General features: G+C 38.6%; 2 protein-coding genes across 3 annotated transcripts; one reads left to right on the forward strand and one right to left on the reverse strand.

The window, feature by feature from the left end:
- Nucleotides 1-1,666: 1,666 nt before the first annotated feature.
- On the forward strand, nt 1,667-5,648 carry LOC103714481 (uncharacterized). The gene is made up of 5 exons (XM_008801749.6): nt 1,667-2,260; nt 4,088-4,187; nt 4,275-4,410; nt 5,208-5,303; nt 5,374-5,648. The coding sequence occupies exons 1-5, from the start codon at nt 1,855-1,857 to the stop codon at nt 5,506-5,508; spliced, it is 873 nt and encodes a 290-aa protein (XP_008799971.1). The 5' UTR covers nt 1,667-1,854; the 3' UTR covers nt 5,509-5,648.
- A 1,947-nt stretch (nt 5,649-7,595) lies between these two features.
- On the reverse strand, nt 7,596-13,395 carry LOC103714480 (protein NEN1-like). Of its 2 annotated transcripts, XM_039131451.3 has the most exons (7): nt 12,959-13,388; nt 12,719-12,876; nt 12,472-12,528; nt 12,329-12,375; nt 10,763-10,826; nt 8,660-9,090; nt 7,596-7,990 (listed from the first exon to the last, which is right to left on the reverse strand). In XM_039131451.3, the coding sequence occupies exons 1-7, from the start codon at nt 13,245-13,247 to the stop codon at nt 7,753-7,755; spliced, it is 1,284 nt and encodes a 427-aa protein (XP_038987379.3). In that variant the 5' UTR covers nt 13,248-13,388; the 3' UTR covers nt 7,596-7,752. The 2 variants fall into 2 exon arrangements, with proteins under 2 accessions (XP_038987379.3, XP_008799970.4); XM_008801748.6 differs by lacking the exon at nt 12,472-12,528 and having other exon boundaries at nt 12,959-13,395.
- Between the last annotated feature and the right edge of the window lie 1,923 nt (nt 13,396-15,318).

Here is a 15,318-nt window from a genome sequence, read left to right on the forward strand (position 1 = left end):
TGGAGTAAAATATCCAGGTTGGTAGATGGTTTCTATATATCATATTGGCAGCTGACATCCGGTCTAGCGTCAGTCCAGTGGAGTGGGGGTTTGGCGTTTAGGTTGCCGCCGTTTCGCCACGAAACTTTGCGGTCCAATAGATTTCGCCGGTAGATAGACCGATCGGAGGAAAATCTAGAGAGGATCAGTCTGCTCTTTGCTAAGATCTCCAGTTTTTCTTTCTCATATTTTAATCTGCGTTCTGATTTTTTTTTCTTGTTTTTTTTTACTGCACAGATCTCCAGGAAGGTAAGAAGAATTAAATAAAATGGGATCCAATGTAAGGTGGTTGGATTATAGTTAGGATTGGTTCAAGAGTTTTCACCATTGACAGTGTGCCCAATCATTACTTTCCGGCTAACTTCGAATCATCTAAGTTTTGAAAATTATCATCCCTCGCAACACAAATATTTGTTTTATATATAAAATTTTTATTAAATTTTAAATATTATGAAAGCATCATAATTTCTATGAAGAAGCATTTACAATCATTTGATTTATCTTTCAAACTAAATATAATTATGCTTTCAAGACTCAACTCTAAATTCATTGCCTCTCTCAAAAACTCGTAGATAATTCTTCAAAACTAGTATTTTTTAAAAAAAGTTTTGTCAGACTTCCGTTTTCATTGGCTGTTTGACTCGAGAAGCTCATCATGATGATGAAATTTAAAAGAAGTCTTCGAAACCACCAGCTATTTTAACTCCTGTGCGATGTGGTACGACGATACTCTTAGCCTGATAAAATTTATATTTCTAGTAAAGTTAAGCTTTTTTCCATTTTTTTTAAAAACTATTTTTTTATTTTCATAAAAAAAAAAATTTTTTACATGAATATTCTCCTAAACATCGAAATTCGTATAGAAGAATTGATATTTGTAATTTTGTATGTATACTCTCATCGAACATTTGTTTTGCTATTCTGCTTTCTTTTATTCTTGTTTTTTGGATATGTATCCACGCCATGTAACGCCATTAAAAAATTAACTATTTTAAATTAAAATGACTAAAATATTTTTAATGGGTAGATGTGCAAATACAAACATTTATAAGACGATCGCGATGGAGAACAAAAAAAATAATTTCAAAATTTTATTTTATTTTAAATTAAAATAAATATGATTTTTATTAACGGTGTTAGAGGAACCGCTATATTAAGAATATTTATGCAAAAATAGTATTTTATGAGGTTATAGAAATAAATATAAATTTTAAGAATGTATCCACGTAAATTTAAATTTTTAGAAGATTTTTTTATAAACTATTAAAAAAAAGGTCACTCCTATATTTGCTTGTAAACATAATTATTTTAAAATTTTATTGTACCACCCCACTCCACTACAAAGAAGGTTCAAATTTACTAAAGAAAGAATATATAATACAGTTTGATATACATACAAAAGTGTTCCTGTAATATTTATGCTAGGATGATAATAATAATAAAATGGTATGAAAAGACTCAAATAAATTACTCAGGTAAAAAAAAAATTATTTTTATAAAAAAAAGGTTGAAACAATTTTTTTTGTTATATTTTGTATTTTAAAGAAGTAAATTACTTAGGCAAGCTCCTCCCAGCAATAACAAAGATATTTTTGTCCTCAGAGGATAACTATCTTTTTGTCTCAAAAAATTTACAATTTTTATGCCCCCTGGTTGCGTACACTACCGTCTTCTCGCTTCGTTGGCGGCGGCGGCGGCGGCGGCGGTTCGCCCGCACATCACGCTTTCGCTTTGACTACCGGACGCGTGTTTCCGCACCGGAATTCCATAAACCTGCTCTCAAGTACCGGTAGACATTTTCTACGGCTCGCCGCGATGGAAGCTGTGACGTCCGCCGCCGTCTGCCCTCCCGCCTCCGCCAGAAGAAGTATCCAAGACTCCTCCCTCCTCCGCCACCACCTCGCCGCCTCCCCCCGCCCTCCCTGCCGCCGCCTCCCAGCCCTCTGCTTGCTCGGCCTCCCTCCTGCCCCCGTCCCTCGAAGCGGCCGCGGGAGGTGGCGGAGGGCCGTGGCCGCCTGCGCCTCCTCATCATCGTCGTCGGGAGGGGATGGAGGGGCGGACGAGGAAGAACGAGGCGGGGGCGATGACGATTTCGAGCGGGCGCTGGCGATGGACGGCAGCATCCCCGGGAGCTCCCAGGAGTTCGTGCGGCGGGTCTCCTCCCGCGCCTACGACATGCGCCGCAAACTCATGCAGACCATCGATTCCATCAGCTATGACGGTATCTTCCCCTACCCCTCCCTCTTCCCCTGCTTCCGTCTTCATTTATGCAATTCACCCAATCAGCAGGTAGAGGAAAAAAAGGACGAACTTTAATCTCGAATTGGCTTCAACACAAGTTCGAGATGGTCTTTCATTGAAAAATTGCTGCTTCGATTGGTTGATCTAGTTCGTTCTATTGTGTTGTTTTCCTAATTCTCTTTCCTGTTTTGTGTTTCTTGATAAGTGGGAATCATATCACTGTGTGTGATGCTATCCTGGTACCAGCTCTAGGCAAATGAGATTGTCCATATGCTTCACTGCTTTCATTGGTAGGAGGTGATATAGTTGTAAGAGTAACCATTATCTGTGACTATCTTGATGTGAGGAGCTTGTGCATAAACTAATCCATGGATATTGCATAAAAGATTAGCAGTAACAAAGATTTGCATTTTAAGGATGATAACTAATGCGAAGGATTTCGCCGCATGGGAATGACAATTGCAATGATAAAGATTGTGCTGAAATACCACTACACTATTGACCTCGTATTCAGTTGTAACCTAACCAGTATTTGTTCCTAGGTAGCAGCACTAAATGTATTGTATTTTGGGGCAACCTAAGATTTTTGGGGCCATAACTTGAGTTGTGAGTGTTCTGTTGTAGCTAAATTATTTATGATATGGAGGGTTCCTCAAGAAGAAGCTTCTTTCAGATAAGTTATATGCCCTAGTAGGGTTTATTTTGACCAAATTGTTCTGGCCTAGAAGTGCTAGAATCAGATTATAACTTAAGTGTTTTTTTTTAAAAAAAAGGTTAGAATCTGCTTAATTGAACCAATTGTTCAAAAGAAAATCTAGATTTCTTAGGGTTTAATTAGTATGGCCATACATGTAAGGGAAAGTCTATTCCCAAGAGATCGTAGATGAATCTGTAGTTTTTTGCTTTTTTTCATTACCTCTCTCTCTTATAACAATATAAGAGGAAAGTTTAGTTAAATAAAATATTAGAGAAAACATGGAAAATCGTAATAAATAAAAAAGTATAGGAAATTATAAGAAATAGAGAAAGGTATAGGATAATATAGAAGCGAAACTTCAAAACTCAGAGTGAGAATGCCGAATCTTTTGAAACTACGGAAATTGAAGCTCTATCCGGAATATCAAACCTGAAACTGAGTTTTTAAATTTTGATTTGACCAAATACATGCTTTAATTTATATCAGCTATTTCATCCTTGTTCTGAACTGGGAATCATGTAACAGTGTGTAATTTTTGTGCCTCAAAGATAATAACAATTTTCTATGTTAGATCATCTCTACTTCTCTTATTCTTTAGACATAAACAAGTCCAGGGGTGCCTCAGTGAGCTACTTCCTACTCGTTTGAGTTAAATCATATGGCGAGCAAGAGTGGTCACATTGCCCACCAAGGGGCCTTTTAGTTCATTGGGAGGCCCATCTTGTCCAGTGTTGCCTTAGATAGAAAATTAATTCCAACTCAAAGGGTTGGCTTCAAGCTGAGAACTAATTGTAAGATGTTCTTAGAGTTAGATGGATCAGTCTTGATCCATATAGCCAGATAAAGCCTGTTGGTTAAGAAATTTCATTATGTTCAAAGATATAATTTACATTCATGATGTTTATGGACTTGGTTTTTCTAAGCGCTTAACCCTTGCACGATTGTGATATTCAGTTTCAGATAGAACACTGGAACTTGTTTTTTCCCCCCATTTTCCCCCTTTTAGATTCTAGAATTATTCAAAGTGCAATATGTTGCTTTCCCTTCCCAGAAATTTTGAGTCTCGGAAACATTTTACACTTTATAAGATTTTGTCCCTTTTCTTTCCAGTTTTGGATACCAATCCTTGGAGGGAAGACTCAAAACCAGTCTATGTGCTGACTCAAAGTGATAACCAGTTGTGGACTATGAAAACACGCAGGAATCGCAGGTCAGATTTGGTTTCCTGCACCATAGCTATTTAAACAAAGATATCAGAGACCCTACTGGTCTACTAATAATCTGCTACTTTATGCAGTGAAGTTGAAAGGGAGCTTGATCTGCTGTTCTCTAAAGGGGGAAAGCGTGGTTCAGCAATTGGCAGTAAAGCTAAACATTCAAGTGTTGGCACAAAGTTTCACATGCTTGTTGAAGATATCAGGGAAGGAGTGCTTGTAAGTATTGAAAACATTTACTTCGCCATATATTTAGGAAAAAATTATGCACTGCTGACTGATTTTGACAAATTAAAGGAATTATCGTAGCTTCCTTTAGCATTAATGTGGATGAGTCTATAGGGCTTTCTGCATTTGCTGATAAGTACGGATTATTACTACTGCTTCTTCTAGCACATTTGGAAAATCTATGTTTACCGCATTCGTGCAGTTTGCTTCTATAAGCAAATATCAGGATTCTGATCTTTTAGTGTATTGGATATTTGGATTTTGTACATGATTTTGGAGTTTTCTGCTTGCACGAGGCCATTCGAAGTAGCAAACATATGGTTAATCTCATTAGCAATTAAACTTCTGACCAGCTCGCTCATCCCGTTTTGTTAGTTTAGATTCTTGCCCTGTCATATGCATATATCTCTGGTGGCTGGATTTGTGAGAGCTACGAGTCTACTCCACCCCCTTTTCCTCACGTTCTTTTTTCTGATTTTTTTTGGATGTAATCATGTTAGAAGGGTATGATGTATCCGACTTACCAAAAAAAAATCATATGCATATATGGTGTTACACATATCTGGCTATTTGTTTGCTGTTGTAATTTTACAATGCATTCCAGGCCTTCTAGGTATTTTAAGTGACTAATGCCTCATGGGCATTCTCTTCCAACTATTGAAACCATAAAATCTGCATTCCATGTATTTTTCCAATCAAATTATGTACATAATGTGTTCTTCGTGGTGCATTATGTATTGCTTTTCCTAGCATGCTAGATGCCAGTTACTGAAACCGCTTTCTTCCAGGTGTTTGAAGATGAGAATGATGCCACGAGATACTGTGACCTGCTACAAGGAGGAGGTCAAGGCTGTGAAGGCATTGCAGAACTAGAGGCCTCATCGGTAAGAATTTTAGATACAAGTTTTGCAATTGTTTGATTGAGCCCTAATGGATGTCCACGTTCATCTCCAGGTCTTTGATATTTGTCACAAGGTGAAGGCTCTTGCTGTTTTGTTCCGTCGAGGAAGGACTCCTCCATTGCCAAAAAGCCTAGAGCAAAATCTAAGAGCTCGAAAGCGGTCGCTAGAAGACCAGGATCTCGTGTAAATTATCGTATATTAAAACAAGCTAATTATTTCTAATATTGTATTTATCTGTGTTTAGTGCATGGACATGAAAGCATAGGTCTTTATTTTATACGCAATTGGCTACAGGAAGAAAAAATAGTTTAAAAGATTGGGGAACAAGTGGAGTAAAAGCTGATCTGTTGATTGGGTTGTGGTTGCAAAGCTAGGATGGTGGTAAAAGTTGTGTGTTGTAGAAGCATGGGAATGCCAGATTCAATTCACATCCTCCTCACTCTCTCTTTTTCCTTTGCTGATAGATTTTGAGGATCCTTAACTACAAGCTTAGGAACCCCTCCTAACTCCTTTGCTGATAGGGACGGGTTCTGGATGCTGAGAGGTCGGTTCGCGTTTCATCAGCTTCTCTCTCCAGAAGTTCTCTAAATCTGAAACCCAGCTGAAGTCCCCTTCATGCTTCATGTTCAGCAGTATGACATGTTACAAAATCAAAATTAGTAAGCTCTGGTCTAAAACTAACCGGCTCGAATCGCAGCTTTGATGGCATCCTTCCGGGCCAAATCGAGCACTGGAGGAAGAACTAAGCTGGTCCTTAACACACAGATTGCGTTAATAGCCTTAATTGGAACAACAATGTAGTATATAACCTCTCATCAGTTAGCCTCTTGCTCTGTGTTGGTCTGGAAACATTGCATGGAAGACTCGAGGTCATCAAAAGAGGCTTGTGCCAGAGTATCTGGAATAAGAGGGATAGAGGGAGTATGGGAGGAAAAACACATAACGCTCGTTTGGTTCGCGGGAAGCATTTTGTTTTCAAGGAATATGAGTTCTGGAAAGAAAGTTCCTACGAAGAGAATATCTGGAAATATACTTTTGGCATGTTTGGTTAAACATGGAAAAATGACAGATTTTCAGAGTGCTTATGTTTAGTTGATCATCCACTTTTCTGAAAAAGTTATGTGTAATTCTTATTATACCCTTAATAAAAATTAGGTCTTTAATGCCTCTTAAATGCTGAAGGGCCTTTTTGGAAAAAAATAAAGATAGAGTGATTCCCGCCTCATGAAAAAGTAACTTTCCTATGTTTCCATTCATGTGGAAATCATATTTACATAGAAATACAACTTTTCCATCTCTCTCCTTTGAAAATTCTAACCAAACAAGAGGCATCTCATTACTTTCCTGTTGATCACACTTTTCCTCCTCCTTTTCCTGTGAACCAGACGAGCCCATAGAAGGAGATGCCTTCCCCAAGTGGTTCATATAGGGAGTTCTATGCCATCTTCGGTCTCAGCTTGGAACTCCTGGCAATTGACATGGCTATCATCCATGTAAGAAGACTGTGCAGCAGCAGCAGTGGAATAGAAAGTTGCTAACTTCACAATCCCATGGTATTCCTGTGAGAGTTATCGTAGACATGGAATTATATTGGCAGCAACCTAGTAGCAGGTTGGCCGTGGTCGTAATCATAAAAGCATTATATTCTTCTTCAGGCATTCAGAGAAACATGTGGATTACAAGGAAAGAACTCTGGAGGCTACCTCTGAGATAAACTGCTGTGCCTTCCAAGAGACAAATAGCTCTACCTCGACATCAGCTGCAGAGGATCTTGTTCAAGATCTAACACAAATTATTCCATGAACTCTTTTTAGTTCGCTAATACTAGTGTTTGCCATTGCATGGTACAACGCCATGAGGGTAGGCTCTCCAACAAAAAGTCATGCTGGCCAAACACATAAGTGAGCAATAGGCCTGCCTCCTGCACTATTCGTGCACCATCTATGGAAAGCATTTAATAACGATATACACATCCACCAGGGTTCTATAACCAATAATCTTCTATACTTAAAACTGTTAAGAAGATATCAGGTTCTTAGTCCATGTGAGACTCTCAGTCAGACTGCTCTTTGGCCTATTAACATGAAGATATTGTTCAGTCTACATTCGAGCAGGGCAGCAGAAGCTTAACCCTTGTTTCATCTGTTTGACAAGAATTAGCTATTTATACTTTATCATCAGTTTCAACAAGTAGGCTTAGTAATTAATGTATACGTAAACAATCATAGAGCAATCTAGGAATCAAGAAATGAGTATGGATCTCTTAGGCAGAAATTAATTCAACAGATTAATCTTTTCATTTTCAATGAATACAGTGTCTACTGTTACATTAATGACATCATTGTTGGTGGTTTCTAGAGTAATTTACATAATTTCCGCCATGAACACTAATTAGGACATGATATTTTTTTCCCCCTACCACTCAAATAATTCATTGCTTAGAATGAAGAATCAGTGTTTTTGCTACTAGCCTGATTCCAGCGTACTGCGCATAAGCATACGTCTCTACACAGAAATAGGCATCCAGACAAGTTCCTGGAACAAATAAGGAATCAAGCGCGATGTCATCATACTTGGCGAACACAAGCTTCAGCATGTTTCCGTACAGCTCCTTCTGGTATATCTCTGTTGAGTAGGTAGCAGCATCACCATTTGCCACTATGGGTATGCTATAAACAGACAAACGATAGACAAATCAGCAACTCCAAATACTGTCAAAAAATAATAATAATAAAAATAACAGTATACGAGAACTAGAGGTTACAATCAAATGCAGTCCCACATAACTGATAAAGCATGGAGAAACAAAGCACTGTTTAGCATAAATGGATAGATGCCATAACAGCACAATGGAATTTAGACGCCTAAAACCATGAGTTGCAATACAGGACATGCTTCCACCGGCTGTTTCATGTGGCTGGTATGAACAGAAAAAAGGGAAAAGGCCAGCTTGACCAGTTTTGAAACGACTTGTTTAGCCTAGAGTACGAATACTTGGATGAGATGCTGAAATACGTAGTCTCTCTCTCTCTCTCTCTCTCTCTCTCTCTCTCTCTCTCTATATATATATCTCTCTCTCTCTCTCTCTCTCTCTCTCTCTCTCTCTCTCTCTCTCTCTCTCTCTATATATATATATATATATATATATATATATAATATGTGCATATATATATATATATATATATATAAAATAAATCCCTGATGGTTGAAAAGCAGAGGCCCTAAAAAGGTTAATTAGAAGTGCAAAATCAGTTATCCAGAAGCTTTCTTATCGCACCATTTTATGTTAGAAAGAAAAGGTGAAAAAACAATAAGATGCAAAAATTACAGAAACTTACTGCAATCGAATGCTATTAGAATTTGGGTAGCCATCCTTCCTTATTACAGGTTTCCACTCAGACCTGCTACTAGAATTCTGAGATGATTTTTGGGCAAGAAGGTCACAGGCCTCCAAAACCTTGCATAGACTTTCTGGGATATCAACCACTATATTCAGTTTTGGCCGGCCAGCATGGTCCATAAATTTTCTACTCGGCCCAAATTGGACTCTCAGTCCCATGCAACAAAGCTGTAGAGGGCCATCTCTGTGTTGTATAAGTAATTTGTGATCACAATGACTGGAAGGGACTATGGATGCACTGATATCCTGCACTGAGACTTCATCGGGCTCTAGAAATCCAGCGAAACTGCTGCAACCCTCAGAAGCAGGAATAATGGTGCAGAACATCTCAGGTGTCTTAAAAGAAAATACATCTGGGAGACTTGCCTCCTGTAGGAACTTCAGAAGTCAGCGTACCAAACCAATAAAAAGACATCTCAGTCATGCAGTTGTATGAGTCGCATGCTTCAACAAAATTAAATTTCATCAAGAAGATAGAAGTGCCAAGTAAAGGAGAAGACAGAAAGACAGTTTTAATGTTCCCAGAGCAAAAATAGTGCTCGTGCCTAGATGCAAATATACAATCTGGGAATTTTTAAATTAATGATCCGCCTCATTCATCAGAATCCAATAATAGTGTAGATCATCAATTTGCATAAGCAGCCACAAATTTTTAGCAATAGCCACTTCAGTTTGCCTTAAGAACATTAAAGCCATTCCCCCAGCATTATACCTTACAATCATCCAAATCATTTTGTCTATAATGTACTTTAAGAAAAAAAATGTCTAGATCATAATAAAGATTGTATAAATGATGCATATTCTTAGATGCAATGTTACAACCCAAAAGGGTAAAGAAAAAAATAAAAAAAACAATGGGGAAACCACTCCCTAAGAATTGCTTAGATGATCATATACAACGTTGACATGAAGACAGTTTGTTTTATAACAGTCATCATGATGGGAATAATGATTGCATTACCTAAAAGCAGTGTTGACCATTGACACTAGAATCATGCCAATGTCAATATTTTTTTAGGTTCCTGTGCATGTATATCCTCATGAATTTCCAATTTTGCATGGATACCTTTCCAAAAATACTATTTGTAGATATATCCTTCAGAACCTTTCTATTTGCATGTATATCCTATCATGGTCCATTGATTGCATCAGCTTAACTAGGGTTTGACAGAGTTAAAATTTAACAAGACTTGCAATTTGATTGTCTTGCCCTTGGTCTAAAATGACGAATACTCAACTTTTTTATGGTTGGGTCAGGGGCATTTGAGTCTTTATTGTTAAATAACTGGTCTCTAACAATGTTGGACAGCAGGCTAACCGCTCAAGCAGGCATGTAAATAGAGAGGGTTTTGAAGGGTATACCAGCAAATAGTGTTTTTGCAAAGGTATCCACACAAAATCAGATATTCATGAGGGTTTACATGCGAAAAACACTTTTCTATACTTTCTTTGATTTTCAAAATACAATACAATGTAAATTATTTTATGCAATTTTGAATATGTTAGAGAATGAAAATTGGTAAGAGAGTCTTAATAGATTTAAGACTCCTTGAAAATGAAATTTGAATTCCAGTTAGCTAGGACATAGTATTTACTAGGAGAATCGAGATAGATTTTCATTTGGAGTTCTACAAGAATTCAGCATGTGCATAGCATATAGATATACAATAATGCAGCCTTCATCCAAAATAAGGGCAACTGAGAGAGCCTTATGACCATGGAGATGAAAGATAGGTGAGGAATATTATTAGTTCCTATATCATTACCAAATTTGTTTAAAAGGGGGAAAAAACAAAGAGAGAACTTTGCAAATCTCAAGCTTCAGATAGAGTAGCTGCTGTACATGGAGAATCATGCAACAAAGTGTCATTCATGAACATTCTTAGAAAACATATTTTTTATATCATTGCCAAATTATATTTAAAAAGAATCTCATGATTTCTAAGATTCAGATAGAATAGCTCCAACAAGTGGAGATCAATGCAAGAAACCTCTTGCACTTGAGGAAAGACTGTAATATTTTAAAAGGTTTTATGCTTACCAAGAACAACACTGTAGCACAGCACTTGAGAACTTCGATATTCATTCGGACATCATCTAAGCTCCTGGAGAGAAAGGTCAAATAAAAAAGTATCACTTTAGGATTATAGTAAAATTAATTGCCTAATATTGAGCCAAAAGGACACATAGAAGTTCATAACCAATGAACCAATAAAACTCGTACAAATGATACACACACATGGAAACTATTATGCATTAACATTCATATACATCAACTAGTCTTACAGGTTTCATGGCAGGCCCTTTTCCAGCCAGTTACCTTGATCAAGAATTTGGCAATATTTCTCAAAGGGATGACACAAGGCTGATAGCAGCTCATAAATTGTAATCAAACTTATTCCGGTTATAACAGTTAGCTTGACCCCATATAAATGGAAAACAATGCAGACAAGACAAGGTTGTCTGGAAAGAAACATGAGGCTCTATCTTGTAAATTTTCTGTAGTTACGTTAATAAAAATGAACTTATATGGATAATTTGACAACTAGAGAAGGGAAAAAAAAGTTGAATGATATAAAAGACAAAAACAAGCGCTCCGTATAAATTCCAAGCAATTAAACAATAACAAATCGAAGGGGGGAAATTTTGTAAAAATGAATACAACCAGGAAGAATTGTAGCAAGTTGCATTGTTGATAGACCATAATAGATTTACTCGAAAGAGAATTGAAGAGTTTATAATTCTGACAACCTTGAAAAGGTTGTATTGTACATGCAGCTCATCTCCACCTTTTGCTCTCGAAGTTTATCTCATTAAATCCTAGAAGTGTTTGGGTTCCATGTCAAACCTTCCTAATTAAATCTCTCCTTCCACCTACTCCGCCTCTTTTTCTTTCCATTCTCCTGCCACCCTCATCCACTTTTCCCCCTCATTCTCCTTTCCCCTTATCCTCCTTTTCCTCCTTGCTGCCCCCACCTAGGCACCTGCAAACTACTTAGGTGCTATGCAGTATCCCAACCACTCGCACATCACGCTGCTTTTAGATACTTAGATCCTTCACATGTATTAGATCCACTGTCCTCCGTGGAGCCTCTTTGAAGCACCAGCCACATGCTCAAAATCTGGAGCCTCTTTGAAGCACAAGCCGCATGCTCAAAATCTTCTTGATTTTCCACTAATCTATCCTCAGTGCAAGTTTTATGCTACATGGCAGATGCCAACAAAACCTATCCCTCATTGCTTTAGCATTTATCCACACAATAATTCTAATTCTATTTACCCTCATTCTACAAGCTTGCACTTATTCTAATCCATACATCAATGCATACTTTAATGTTTTCTGATATTTATAATAGTTCAAATAATGGAGGCATATCCTGATCATACGCAACGAAAGCATCTCTCCACTTCATTCATCACCTGTCGAGCTGCAGCAAGAAAGTTCCCTTTCCTGTTTTCTTTTGATAGACCCATCTAGACAAGACTTTAAAGTCAACATTATCATGATGCAAGAAATTACACCAAAGAATAAATGGAACGCAAGGTAAACATTTGTTTCACATAGCGCAAATATGTAAATTGAAGCCGTATCTGTGCTAGAGCGTACCTGTGCTTCTGTTGACCAAGACCAAAATAAGTTGCCAAACTAGCCAACTGCAGAGAAAATGTTTGCTGCTGGTTATCTAGAGCCCCAGGTTGAATCAAAAGCAGTCCTAAGTAAGCCTCTTATTTTCAGGATTGTGCATTTACCCAAGTCTTCTGAATTATATAATACAGATTCAAAAATGGAATGAAGTCTCCCGAAGCCTGTTCAAAAGACCATTGCCCAAAAGAAAAAAAATCCTTCTTTTCAATCCAAATTTGAAATGTTAACTTGGTTGACTAGCTGTGGGACAGTGGGAGCAGCAGAATGTTCGATGTCTCACTCGATAAAAGCAGAAGCCAAGAAAGCATATTTTTTGAGTGTGTGGAAGAACCATAGCCCATTTGCCCTTACCTTCATGTCGCCGGCCCTCCTCCCAAACCTCTGGGCCAGCAACGGGAGGGTGTCAATGATCCCCTTGGGCTCCGGCGGAGCTCGTCCAATCTCCGCAAACGCCTCCCTTATCACCGCACAGTCAAAACTCGCGATGTTGTGCCCCGCCCACACCCGCCCTGCCCATCAAATGTTCGACAAAAGAACCACTAACAAAACCCCCAAACTTCGGAGCAAGGAAAGCACAAGATAAAGGGATACCGTGGAGGATAGCGAAGACCTGGTCGGCGACCTCGGGGAAGGAGGGCGCGGAGGCCACGGTCTCCGGGTTTATGCCGTTGCAGCGGACGGAGGTGGAGGCGATGGCGGACGGGTCGGCCGGGCGGATGAGGGTGGAGTAGCTCCGCACCTCCACCAGTTGCCGCGGTGACACCAGGATCGCCCCGAACTCCAGCAGCGAATATCCTATCCCACCCCCCCGCCCCGGCAACGTCGTCTCCACGTCGAAGAACGCTATCTCTTCTCTTCCCCCTGCTCCCTCCATCTCCATCCAATTTGCGGGCTCGGCGTCGGTATACCTTATCCGGCTCCTCCTCCATAGATACGATATCCCCCCTCGAGTTGCTTTGCTTGTCCCCGAAGTATTCCGTAGTGCTACCTTTTGGGGAACCTTTTTTCTGGCGAATCGGCGGCCGCTTCCCGCGATAAAAGAGGCTTGGCCTCGTGGCGAGGTTTAGTCTTATTTGGAAAGTTAAGCGTCAAAAAATACTTTCTAATTTTTTAAAAATATTTTTGGATAAAAAAATATTTAATAAAAATTTTGAAAAGTTTCTACTCGCATCAAATATTCTCCTAGCGGGATTGAGGTCCAGTGGGAGCTGCTATGCGGGGGTGGGCTTGTCCTTTCCTCTCCCTTCCCTTTTTTTTGCTTAGCAAAAAAAAATAAAAATTGGGAAGCTATTTTAGCTTTTCAGAAAGCTGAAAATAGCTCTTTGGAAGAACGCTCTATTTTGAAGCCTTCCAAAAACGCTGTTTTCAGCTTTGTCGGAAAGCTGTTTTTTTACCAAAATATCCCCATTTAAATCTTAATTTTTTTCTCTCAAAACTCTCATCCCGCCTCTTCCTCTCTCACCCATCCCCCTCCCTCTCTATCTTCTTCTTCCTCTCAACGCCATCGCCTCTATTCCTTCTTCCTCTTCTTTTTTTTTTCTTTTTCTTTTTGTTTTGGGAGCTCGTAGCTGCCCACGGTGGCAGCCACCATGCCGGCCACCACCCGTGGCCGGCCACCCCTCCACAGGCAGGTGCGATGCCACTCGTGGCACGCGGCCGGTCTGTGGAGCGGTCGGGCTCGGTCGTGGGGTGGTCGGGCCTCCGCCATTCGTGAGACCACGGTGTCCCAGTCGCGGAACCGGGGTGAAGAGCCGCAGCAAAGCCCCCATGGCAGCCAGTCGTGGGGCTTCGCTGCGTCGCGGCCACTGCCAGGCCCCCTCCTGCGGCCACTGGCCTCATGGGAGGATAAGAAAGGAGAAGAACGGAAGAGAGGAAGGAAGGAGAAGTAGAGAAGAAAAAAGAAAAGAAAAGAAAAAAAAGAGAAGAAAAAAATAAATAAATAAGGGAAGAGAGGAATGAAGGAGAAGAAGAGAAGGAAAAAAAAGAAAAGGAAAGAAAAAGAAGAAAAGGAAAGGAAAAAAAAGAGAAGAAAAAAAAAAGGAAAGAAAAAGAAAAGAAAAGAAAAAAAATAAATGCATAAATAAATATATATACGAATGAACGAATAAATAAATAAATAAATAAGATAATAATTAAATATATTTCAATGAAATAGAATAATAAATAAATAACTAAATAAAATAAATAAAAAGAAAAATAATGAGTGAGTGGCAAATAATCTAATCTAAATAAATAATAAATAAATAAAAATATTAGTAATTATTTAACCAATTTTATCACCTAGCTAGAAAATTTATTAGAGAGATAAATGGTCATCAGAAGGGTGAAAAATTAATTTACACTAATAATTATAATATTTTATACATTTATTATTGTATTATACTATAAATATAATATAATATTATATTATATTATAATATTGATATGTTATGTTAAATAATTTAATATTATATTAAATTATTATCCTATAATACACAATGTTATAATGCTATATTATAATAATATTATATTACATTACATTAATATTATACTATATCATATATTTATGTATTAATACATATTATATTTTATTATGCTTTGTTGTATAATACTAGTATTGTCCTTTATGGTCATTTTGTCATACAAAAGTACTTTTTCAGTTTGTTTTTCAAATATATGTTAAAGTGCCAAGCACTTGGGTCTGTTAACGGGCCGAGCTGCTCGGGCTCGGCTCGGGCTTGGCTAGGCAAACGAGCCCGAGCCCGAGCTCAAAATGAGGCCCGTTTAAATTCGAGCCTGAGCTCGAGCCCGAGCCCGAGCCCGAGCCCAAGCAGCTCACAAGCTTAAACGAGCCCGTGACTTAAAAGTTTGAAATTCAACGGTCGAGATCATTTGGAAACCAAACCCTGCATTCAACGGGCCAAAGCCCTCCTCCCAGCTCTCCCTCTCCTAGTCTCCTAATTTTCTAAACG

The sequence above is a fragment of the Phoenix dactylifera genome, chromosome 18 (assembly GCF_051530095.1).
Source record: "Phoenix dactylifera cultivar Ajwa chromosome 18, Ajwa_hap1_PhDact_Kaust_v1.1, whole genome shotgun sequence".
In the NCBI taxonomy this organism is placed as follows: Eukaryota; Viridiplantae; Streptophyta; class Magnoliopsida; order Arecales; family Arecaceae; genus Phoenix; species Phoenix dactylifera.

Bases quoted from the DNA above. Each gene is read 5' to 3' on its own strand.
- LOC103714481 (XM_008801749.6), top strand. From the start codon at position 1,855: ATGGAAGCTGTGACGTCCGCCGCCGTCTGCCCTCCCGCCTCCGCCAGA. The intron at 2,261-4,087 runs GTATCTTCCCCT...TTTTCTTTCCAG, and splicing joins CGATTCCATCAGCTATGACG to TTTTGGATACCAATCCTTGG. The intron at 4,411-5,207 runs GTAAGTATTGAA...GCTTTCTTCCAG, and splicing joins ATATCAGGGAAGGAGTGCTT to GTGTTTGAAGATGAGAATGA.
- LOC103714480 (XM_039131451.3), bottom strand. From the start codon at position 13,247: ATGGAGATGGAGGGAGCAGGGGGAAGAGAAGAGATAGCGTTCTTCGAC. The intron at 12,529-12,718 runs GTAAGGGCAAAT...TCTTTTGAACAG, and splicing joins GGAGGGCCGGCGACATGAAG to GCTTCGGGAGACTTCATTCC. The intron at 10,827-12,328 runs GTACGCTCTAGC...CTTTCTCTCCAG, and splicing joins CTTGGTCAACAGAAGCACAG to GAGCTTAGATGATGTCCGAA.